This window comes from Trichogramma pretiosum, unplaced genomic scaffold (assembly GCF_000599845.2).
Source record: "Trichogramma pretiosum strain Unisexual culture from Peru unplaced genomic scaffold, Tpre_2.0 scaffold99, whole genome shotgun sequence".
In the NCBI taxonomy this organism is placed as follows: Eukaryota; Metazoa; Arthropoda; class Insecta; order Hymenoptera; family Trichogrammatidae; genus Trichogramma; species Trichogramma pretiosum.
The window spans coordinates 226519-237602 of record NW_019640836.1 but is presented as its reverse complement, the minus strand read 5'-3'; the positions used below and the strand labels follow the sequence as shown (position 1 = coordinate 237602).

General features: G+C 31.0%; 3 protein-coding genes across 5 annotated transcripts; 1 reads left to right on the top strand and 2 right to left on the bottom strand.

The window, feature by feature from the left end:
- Nucleotides 1–2104: 2104 nt before the first annotated feature.
- LOC106655038 (tankyrase-1-like) lies at nucleotides 2105–4205 on the bottom strand. The gene is made up of 3 exons (XM_014375224.2): nucleotides 2888–4205; nucleotides 2811–2818; nucleotides 2105–2179 (listed from the first exon to the last, which is right to left on the bottom strand). Exons 1-3 carry the CDS (start codon nucleotides 4044–4046, stop codon nucleotides 2105–2107), a joined length of 1242 nt encoding a protein of 413 aa, XP_014230710.2. The 5' UTR covers nucleotides 4047–4205.
- Nucleotides 4206–4479: 274 nt separating this feature from the next.
- LOC106655151 (small nuclear ribonucleoprotein G) lies at nucleotides 4480–5343 on the top strand. The gene is made up of 4 exons (XM_014375373.2): nucleotides 4480–4645; nucleotides 4768–4790; nucleotides 4862–4986; nucleotides 5180–5343. The coding sequence occupies exons 1-4, from the start codon at nucleotides 4614–4616 to the stop codon at nucleotides 5228–5230; spliced, it is 231 nt and encodes a 76-aa protein (XP_014230859.1). The 5' UTR covers nucleotides 4480–4613; the 3' UTR covers nucleotides 5231–5343.
- A 125-nt stretch (nucleotides 5344–5468) lies between these two features.
- On the bottom strand, nucleotides 5469–10676 carry LOC106655199. Of its 3 annotated transcripts, none has more exons than XM_014375454.2 (4): nucleotides 9676–10676; nucleotides 7878–9129; nucleotides 6600–7787; nucleotides 5469–6534 (listed from the first exon to the last, which is right to left on the bottom strand). In XM_014375454.2, the coding sequence occupies exons 1-4, from the start codon at nucleotides 9754–9756 to the stop codon at nucleotides 6128–6130; spliced, it is 2928 nt and encodes a 975-aa protein (XP_014230940.1). In that variant the 5' UTR covers nucleotides 9757–10676; the 3' UTR covers nucleotides 5469–6127. The 3 variants fall into 3 exon arrangements, with proteins under 3 accessions (XP_014230940.1, XP_014230941.1, XP_014230942.1); XM_014375455.2 differs by having other exon boundaries at nucleotides 7878–9120; XM_014375456.2 differs by lacking the exon at nucleotides 9676–10676 and adding an exon at nucleotides 9240–9277.
- Nucleotides 10677–11084: the final 408 nt, after the last annotated feature.

Genomic DNA, 11084 nt, shown 5'->3' with positions numbered 1-11084 from the left:
AATAATTTCATTAGTTTATAAAAGCCTAGAAAATTTGAGTTTTTTATTTCCAAATAAACTTTTTCTAATTATTGATAATATTTAAATGAAAAAATTAATAATTCAAATTTTTTATTTGAAACTTAAACTGATTCAATCTTAGGTTGTTTTTTTGCTATGTATCTTATTCTTGTTTGTCAAAATTAAAATTAATTCTATCGAAATTTAGTTGCTAACTCGTAAAATTTAATATTATACAATCAGCTATTTAATCAGCCAAATTCATCAGTAGTTTTATTTTTATCTTAAAAATTCATTTTTATTATGAAGAAGATACTGAAACCGAAATAAAAATGATAATTTTTAAAATGTTCTCTAAAATTAATACAAAATATTTTTGTAAAAGGCTTCACGGTGTCAAGAGAACAACAAAATAAAGACATTAATGAAGTTTTTCAAAAAAGCAAAAGAATACAAATAAAATTTTTATTGAATAATGAATTGAGTTAAGTTTGATAAAAAAAACTGCAACTTTGTTGCATTTGTCCAAGTCTATGAGACAATGATCCAGGTCCGGAGTAATTGACCAAAAACAATCTAGTTAAATCTTTTTTACCATAAAGAATGTTAATTTTTTTTTTGTATTTGTTTTCTTTGATGGTAAAAAATCATTGCAATTTAATTGTAATTTACTTTGGGGGCATAAGATCCCATATAATAGTCTGCGTCTTTCATTCTCTGCTTCCTGTAAGTAAATTATGTATGAACAATACCTGAAGATTTAATAATAGCCATGTCTATTTTACAAAATAAATAAACGATCTCATTAATTATATCTAATCAAAAAGTACCCATGATAACATCATGGAAACACTTTATCAACTTATTTTCATATAATGTATTTTAATTCAATTTTTATCAAATTTTATAATTTTACCATAAGGAAAAGTAATTTTTATTAATACAATGTAATTGCAAGTCTATTATAAATGTATATAAAATTATTGAATTACTTTATTTTAATACAAATTGAAATTAAAATTAAAATAAATACATATAACTTAAAACTCAGTAACTATAAAAAAGATATCTGGTCTATTATTAATGTTAATCATATAAGGCTAAACTTTCCATACATGTTCTTCTACTTCTACTTCTATTATCCTTTTGCTTGTTTTACATTACAATGAAGTTATTTGAGAAAAAAAAATTACTCATGGTTTTATTTGTATTTATTGTAATTAGTAAAAAATGTAAAAAACATTCCCACAATAAAATAAAATGATTTATTTGAAATTCATTCAATGTATTGTTGAGGCTCTTTTGTTCTATCCATTTAGTACTTATAATTATCAATGTTAAAACTTCTAAAAAGACACTAGGCCAAGCGATCAATATCATTAAAACATGAAAAATTATCACTGTTATTCGTAGTTACACTCTTGAAAAATTTGAGTAATGTTATGATTTTTAAATAAGTATAAAAAATAAGCAAAAGAATTTTAAGTAATAAACAAAACAAATTATGAAGTAACAAAACTACTTATACAAACTTTTGTATGGTCAACAAAAATTCATTGCCATTTTATTAAAAATAATCTGTAAGGTATTACATCAGTCAAAGTGACTTTTATAAGATTTTGATGAAATTTGGAAGGTATGTAGTTTTAATGAATACATGAATACTCTCAGAATTTCATCAAAATCATATGAAAGTCAATTTTATTGATGTAATACCTAGTCTAAGATTTTGATTGATGTAGTATTACACAAAAGCACACATGTATTACCATGATTAAACCCAACGACTGCTGTTCTATGTAGGATTTCAATAAATACCTTTCAACTTTTTTTCAGAATAATTATAACAATGAAGTGACTGGATTGTAAGTTTTACGTTTTTTCTTTATTGTTCATAGTTACTAAAAGTTTAAATGTGTAACATGATTATAATCGATAAGTGGATAGTGTAATAAAAAAATTGTCTCAAAATATCAATGGATTATTCTTTATCAATATTCATCATAGTCTCAAACCAATTGAAAAAAAAAAGGAAAGTTATAAAAATAAGTGAAATTATTTTGCTCATTTGTTCAATAATAATGATAAAACTAAATAATCATAATTAAAATTTTTTGAAGTGTGTAGAGTAATCACAATGTTCCGTCCAATTTTCCACTTGAATGCCCATTCCAATGCTCTGGATAGGAACGAATCAAATTGAATTTCGATTTCGCCAAAATTACTTTGTCTAAATCAGGCGATTTTATAGCAGCCTTACACATAGCCATTAGTTCTTCATTACTCAAATATCGAATAATAAATTTACAACAAAGTACAGGCAGATTTTCGTAAACTAGCGATTGTAAAAATTCAATCGCTGTTATTTCGTTATACCTTCTAATTAAACCTTTATAAATATAACCTTCCATTATTCTTCTGGAAATTGAAAAAAGTTGAAAAATTTCGCTTAAATACTGTACTGAATCGTAATTAAAATCAATCAAAATTCGATAGACATTTTCAGTTCTTGCTTTACATATATCATGAAGTGTCGCACGATTACTTATCATTGTTGTTTCGATGAACATGATTTCATTCATAATTTTTGATAATTCAGGAAAATCATCAATGATAAGATTGGTTCGACCTTCTTGTAAAATGCTTATTACTTGTAAAAGGTATTCTATTGTTGTCTCACTTATGTACATATTTCCAACATGAATCATCAATAGATGTTTAATAATTAATTCAATTTTTATTTTGAGTTTTTCATTTGAAAACAATGTTTTCTTCATTATTAACTTGTCAAAAAAATTTTTGATTTCTGCTTCACTACCTAATGAATAAATAATGCATGAAAATCATATGCATGTGGTTTAGTTTTATATAGGATTATTTGCCTTACCAAATTCTAGAATATTTTTCATTTCAATATTGTCGAAGTAATCCTCAATGCGGTATCCCTCATTCAAACAAAACAAAACTTGAAGTTTATCACATCCATTCATAATAAACCCTGCTTCTTGTAAAAGTGTGATTATATGAAAGAGATGAATTGTGGATTCTAATTGAGGTATAAAGTTTTTGTAGTTGCCTGAACATGTCAAATTTAATTCCTTGAAATGAATATCATGTACATTGGCCCCATGTTTCAACAAAATATTAACTGCATCCCGCTTCATACATGTCACAGCATTCTGAAGAGGGGATATCCCTAGCTTATCTATTGAATTTACATCAACTCCATATTTCAGGATTATTTCAATTATTTCAACATCAAAAGTCAAGTGCAATGCTGTTTGGTTTTGTGAGTTCAAATCTTTGAGGTCAGCGTTGTTTTGAGTAAGTTCTTCTAGAACTTCTTTCTTATGCTTGTGAGGACCACTTAATAAACTGTATATCGGACTACAGCCAAAGTCATCTTTTGCATTAACAGTACAATTGTATTTTATAAGAAGTCGTAACTTTTCCAAACTTTTATAATAATCCTCATCATTGTCAAAAGACATACAAATACGATGCAAAGGCGTGCGTCCAAAAGAATCTTTTACGTCTGGATTCAATCCATTTTCCAAAAGCAATTCAACCAATTCTATTCCAGAAAATTCAATTGCTGTATGCAGAGTTGTGCAACCGTCCAATGATCGATGCCAGGGGCATTCAATTTTAGCATTTATGTTAACACCTTTACTGATATATTTTCTCAACACACTGATGTTGTCAAAACGACAAGCAATGTGAAAATGCTTCAACTCATTCGTTTCATTATAGTCTTCGTCGCAACAACACTGAAAAATCACATTGACTGCTTCTGAAAATTCTTGTTCAGCCGCTATCTGAACAGCCGTTCTACCAAGTTTGTCTGCAGCATCAAGAGCTTTTATGTTAGTCTTTGCAAGATACTCAATAATTTTTATGTCCTTTTGCATTATTGCTCTATTGAAGATAAATCTTAGTTGATCCAGATTTTCAAATGCGCTAGCGTGAAAAATACTTGATAACTTCGAAGTCGATGATGCGCGAACCAACTTTTTGTAAAAATTTCTTTGACGTCTTCTTATCATTTTTGAAATTTATAACTTTTAATTAAGCTCACAATGACGAGAATGAAGGTTATTGATGTTATAGTTAATCTGCAAATTCCAAGTTGTAATGGGAATCCCTGAAACTGCAATTGACTTGGATGTCTCATTAGAAGTTAGAACCTTACTAGGACTAGCGTTTGTATTTGACCAACGCCACCTTCACCGATAGCATTGACATTTAAGGAGACTGAACATCCTTTCATTAAATCCAAGAACTTTGATCGTACTTTTATAAATTAGTTTATATTTGAAAATACAGTTCTAATAGATTCATCATTATATGAAAGAAAAATGGTTTAAATTACATTTTGGAGCGAAACGCATAAATGGCCATTTCGAAGGTGAATTGTCGATTTACCGTTTGTCGATTAGTGACGCTAGCGAACAAACTTTATGCGGCGTTTTCAGCTCGACAACACGGTTGTCGTCAGTTCGTAGAGAACTGCATACTGCCGGCTTGTCCGTGTTTAACTTTCATTCATAATTTGAGACTGAAAATTGTTCTAAAACTTTTTTTATAATCACTAAAGCAAATCGTTTATTACAATGAGCAAAGCACATCCTCCAGAATTGAAAAAGTAAGTAAATAATAATCAAATTACTGATAATAATGAAGGAGAAAAGTACTTGCCTGTAATTAATCATCAAATTATGGGTTATGTTAGTAAAATGATGACTTATTCAATAATATTTTTTTCAGGTACATGGACAAGAAGCTGTCACGTAAGTATAAAAATCAAACAAGCAGTTAATTTTACATTAGATTATTTTTTAATCATAATATTATATTTTAGTGAAATTGAACGGTGGCCGACATGTTACTGGTATCTTGAGAGGATTCGACCCCTTCATGAACATGGTAATTGATGAGAGTGTAGAATTTTGCAAGGATGGCACACAAAATAATATTGGAATGGTGGTAAGTTTTTTGAATTCATTAATCTATCACAACACTATACAACTCCAACACAAAGCACAAAATGATCTTATTAATTTAATTTTGATGTCAAATAATCAAACTTAGACAAAATTACTCCACATCAAGCATTATCATTTTTTTCATTTTCATTTATAAATGAAACTTTAAGTTTTTAAATTTCTTCATGTTTCAGGTTATCAGAGGAAATAGTGTCATCATGCTTGAAGCATTAGATCGAATATGATATTTTGATTATTTAGTGCATAAGTTATTAGTAAGGTATATAATTTTTTTAATTGCTGGAACTTTGAGTTGGAAAATTTAAGACAATAAAAATCAGTTTTGGTAAGAATCAAATTTGTATTTTATTTCAAATATCTGAATTTTACTATAAGTTTTAAATTATTCATTAAAAAAATTCTAGATAAAAGACTTTTAGTTTTGTATAGAAAAATCTTATTTTATTTAAAGCTGTTTAACTTTTTCTTTGTCATAGAAAATAAAATATTTGAAATAATTATTTCGATACAATTGTAAAAATGTATACAACAATGATTAATACTCATAAATTGACCAGAAATTGTTTGACATATCATTTTACAATATTACAACAAGGCACTCCAAGAATCAAGGATTACGGAAAGAAAAATTTCAAGTTAAAAACGGATACTTTAATAACATTTTAAAAATATTACATTTAAAAATAATGTGCTGGATTCAGAGTACTTCTATAGTCAAACCCTCTGATTGATTACCTCTCATTTTCAAGAATTTGGTAGCATTTTCTTTTGTTATGCAATCTTCATTGTAGATATAAACTATTAATGAAAAAGATATAAAAAAATTTGTTTAAAGCTCTTCCGCTTTTAACTCAAAATAATCATTTCACTATAGAAATTATCATAAATGATAGTATAAACATCAGCAAACATTAACTTTATCACAGAGAACATTTTCTTATTCTTGAATTCTAATTGAATTTAAAAGATCTAAAATTCTTTGTCAAAATTTTGTAATAGCTACTTTGCACTAGCTCCCGTTAATTTATTTTAGATCGTAATGTACATTTCAATTGAATATTTACAACATAAAATTAAAATAAAACTATTAAACTTAGATTGAATTTTGACAACTACGAAACTCAGTGTGTTTCTAGATAATCATGATCATGCAAAATACTCTGCATAAGTTTAGATGAAGATTCAATGAAATGTGCTTCACTCAAGTTCACATTTAATTGCCAAACATTTTCATTTTCTGTAATTTTTACAACTTCCGAACTATTTAAATCTTCTTTGACACCATTTAAAGCTTTGGTTTTTATATTATTCTTCATGATGTCTTTACTTTTTTCAATATTTTTTGCTACATCTTCCATTTTTACTACCTCTAACGGATCACATTTTTCAAGTTTTAATGCAGTATTTTGGTTTTGGTCAGCACTGTTAACTTCTGTTGAATTTGTGGCTACGGTACTAAATTTACCATTCTTCAAGTTGAGATTCTCATTTAGATATTTAGAGATTTTTCTTTTGACAGCTTGTTTCACTGAAATTCAAAATGTTTATAAATCAATGTATTACATATTAATATAAAATTTGATTTTCATTTACCTGGTATGATTACATTGGTTCCACAGGTTTTGTTATGTTCATTGCATTCAGCTTTTCTGTGAAATTTTTTACTACATTTAGAACAAGTAGTGAATTTCATAGGATTATTAGCTAAATGTATTTGAAATTGTTTTTCATTTTCAAATCGACGATCACAAACTGTACACAAAAACATTTCTTTTGATAATTTTCTTCTACTCGTTCGACTTCTTGCTAAGCAGTCATCATTAGTCTTGTTTTCTTTTGGGAATTGAATTTTTTCAATAGGTTGTACATCAACTTCATTGATTGAATTTTCAAGAGAAGCAGAGTCATTTTTTTCTGGTTCCAGTGATAATTTGTTTAAATTAGATTCTACGCGATTTTTAGAAATGCTATGCTCAAGCATTAAATGCCGTTTTATTTTTAACTTAGCTATTTGATGTTTACAAATTGCACAAATAAGAAAGCCATGAATTTTTCTCATATGATAGTCTAAACCTCTGCAAGTATCAAAACATTCTGAGCATTCCAAACATTTATGTTCCAATTTTGTACTTGGATTTTTCATGTGCTTATTCAATTCTTCTACTGAAGAAACAATACTATTGCACATTTCACATTTCACTTCTCCTATTTTATGACTTACTTCTGAATGTTTTTTCATCTCATACTTATCAACAAAACCTTTTTCACAAATTCTACAAAAGAATGCTGTGTTATTTTCATGTCTGGCTATGTGCAATTTACAATATTCTATAGAAGAAAATCCTTTTTGACAGTGCGTACATTTGAATTTTCCTTTTTTCAACAATTTTTTTCGTGAACGCTTCTTGAATTTTTGTTTTTTAAAAAGCTCTATTACTTCTTTTTGTGATGTAACTTCAAGTTTTGAACATATTTCTTCTGATGCTATTTTATCTGAAGGTTTTGGTAATATATTTACCAAGTGTTTGCTAGCAAGTTGATTTTTATTTGCTATTGCTTTAAACTTTTTCTTTTCGTTAGGAGACTTTAATAGAGGTGTTATCATCGGTTTCTCATTTTCATTTTGAAGTGTTTCTTCAAGTTTATATTCAGATGTTTGAGAATCATTTTTGTCGGTTGAAGCCAAATTGGTAAAGGCCTTTACTTTTTTATCAGAATTTTTTGATTCTTTTTTTAATATCTGTGATGATTCAGAAGCTTTTTGATTAGTTGGAGTCAAGCCTGAAAAGTAAAATAATTCATAGTTAACTTCATTGAACATATAAGTGAATGAAAATAAATTTTATTAACTAATCATGAAAAATACCACACCTAAACTTGTAAGAACTGGTTGTTGATCCAGAGAATTCAAGTTGTTTTTGTCTTGAATATTTGTTTTAGTATTTTTCTTAGGATATGTATTGCTTTTTTGAACTAGCATATTTGCATCAATTGGATAATTAAATTGAGCGTTGGTCAGATCTTTAATTTCAACAGTTCCTCCATTTAAATGGTCAGATAATTTAATATGTTTGGAAGATAGATAATGTGGCTTTTCATTTTTATATCGCAGTGATAAGTAGTTGGTTTTATCACGCTTGGGACGTGATTCAATACTTTTTTGGCAACTTTCAATAATACTAGTTATCATAGCACTTGTTAATTCCTTGTCTGCATCCAACAATTTTTTACTTCTGTAATTATTTTTAAAGCTGTTACAATAGTTTGATCCATATCTTCCTTGACCATAATAATTATTTAAATTAATCAGATTATTCATTGGACTGGTATTGGAATTGAAAAGTTTATAATGTGGAGGTGGTGCTTTGGGTATTATTATAAGTTCATCGTTGTTTGTTAAGGCTGTCATAGTACGAGAAAAACCCATGACAGGGTCAAGATAATCACTAGTTTTTTTAAATTTGGCGTCATCTAAAATTTGCAATTCTCTTTGACGCATTTTATATTTGAATACCTCTGTAGGTGTAGCAATATTGTGTAGAAAATCACTTTTTCTTTTACATTTTTTATGATTTAAGTGATCTACTAAATTATCAAACTTCATCCCACAAATATCACAAGTTGTGCATTTATTACATTTGTACAATTCAGTGGATGCGCTTTGACTATGGTCATCATTACTGCTCAGAGGATCATATTTTTGACATTCACATTGTTTAGAAACCTCTTCGTCTATTTCTTCTTCTTTTAAGCTTGTAGAAATTAGAGGTGTTAAGCCTTTTTCATCTTCATATTGCTGATAAACAACATCACAGGTTAAACTTTCACAAGGCTCAAAATGACCACATTCTTTTCTTTTTCGAACTATAGGAACTAACACAATTTCAGACTTTCCATTTTTTTTTGATGGCAAGAAAGTTTCTTTATGTTTATCTACACCATTGGATATTTTCTTATTGTTACTAGGTAAGTCAGATTGATCAGATGGTTTATGAGCAGTCAGTTCTGTAGAGGCTCCAGATTTCACCATTCTATATGCTGTAGGTGAATCGTTGTGTGGAATCGCATGAATTACTATATTTGGCTGATTGAAGAGTTTTTGCACATGGTCAGACTGTAAAAACTAAAAAACATCATCTTCTATATAATAAAAAATTATTTTTAAAAATATGCATCAATAAAAATTTTATCAGCAGCTTCATGCAAAATTAATATACACAAAATTTGAGGTACTGTTAAAGTGGCAAACATTTTTGTTCTGCACTTGTAAATTGCAATCAGAATATTAATCTAAAAAAATAAGTTTTTAAGCATTTATATGAAGTTCATAGTGTACACTAGCTTTATTAAAAAATCACGAGCGCGAATAAAAGACAAAATCAATAACAAGTAGATACAGCAAAATAACGTTATGCATTCGCGCTTGGAAATCCAAGTGATTTATTTTAAATCGAAGGCAAATTCAGAGAAAATTATTCAAAAAGTCCTCGCTGATTTGTACGGTGGATAAAAGATGTAAGAAAAGCAGAAATCAATTTTTTACGCAATAATTTTAGGCAAGCATTTTGTAATTACATAAACCGAGAATGAAATAGAGAGGCATGATAAAAATGTTTAACAAGCATACATAGCTTTGCGGTAAAGGACAACGAGAGCTGGTAAAACTCACCTGATTGAGGGGACCATTGTCAATTACCGTGGAAACCGGATCCTGTACGGTCGGCGGTAAATTTGCTGTAGCCGAGGCCATAGCTTAGTAATATTCCATGAGCTTCGCACACCTGCAGAGTAGTCTATCCGAAGCGTTTGCTCGAGCCATCAATGTAAGCCGAATACGTGAATATAATCAACTTAAAAAAAAAAAAAAACGGAGCCGTGGGAGTAGAGCGAATGTTCTGCCTGTCGTCCGTCTAAATGTATGCGTACGTACGTGTGCGAATATGCTGTTATATATGTAATACGTATCTTGTAATATATATTTCTATATATACTTATACATATGTTGGTAGTAAATGTATAGCGATGTGTGCGAGTTGCAGCAGATGTGCCTTATTGAAAATGTTGAGAAATAAAATTCGCTAAGAGAGAAAGAGCTACACGTTATGTTGCAATGGCGCGAATATCGGTGGGTTGGTTTGGTCTTTTTCGTTGCTAATTAGGGAGTTGTCGAAGAGTAGAAGCGATGGTATTTGACGTTGGTTAGATACAGCGAGCGCAGAGGTGTCCGCGTCTACATAATTCGCTTGGCCATTGTGTGTATATTTTTTCTAGTTTATAACGCAGGCCGAGCAGCGCAAAGCGTTCGAGTGCAGCTTCGTCGCGAACTGTGTCGGCAGTCGTTGGCAGCAGCTTGGCTCGCTCCCGAGAGGTTATGTGCGCTGCACCCGGATGCGATATAATGTTACCGCTGGGTCGCCTCGGCGAAACTGCAGGGCTCCCGGTCGATGCTCTCCGCCGCAGTCAGCAGCATCGCCATCCTCGCCCTTTTTTTCTTTCTCCTCTCTCGCGCGGCTCGGCGCTGCGCTCGGTGCTTACACGGCCGTAGCGCAGTAGCTATCCCTGCGCCGGAGCCGCCGCTCTGTATACGTAAAAGCTAGGTAGGTATAGGTGAGTATGCACTCTCCGCGACGGGCAACCTTCTCTCGCTCGCGTTACAAGCCGCCACATGTATTTGCGTGTATTGGTGCACTGGCGCTGCACTGGGCAATCGCTCCCTTCTACCGCGAACCCACCACCCACCCCGTGCTCGTGCATCGCGCCGTGCCGACGTTCCCCACCACTCGCACCCTTTTCGGCCGAGTGTAGGGCAGCAGCTACCGGATAAGAGATAGCAGCGCGGAAAACTACTACCTATATACCGCTACGGAGCTGCAGTTCTCCTAGGCTCGCTCTCGCGCGCTCCTGCACTGCGTCAGTTCGCGCTGACTCCCTTTCGACCCTCCATGAGGCATTCAACCCTCGTGTCGCGCGAGCCTTGGCCGTGTTGGCTCGACGCTTCGTCTCAACGTCGCCTATCGGCTCCAATACAATAGCTAATCGGACGCTTGACCGCACCAAAGCATTCATTTATTTATAAAT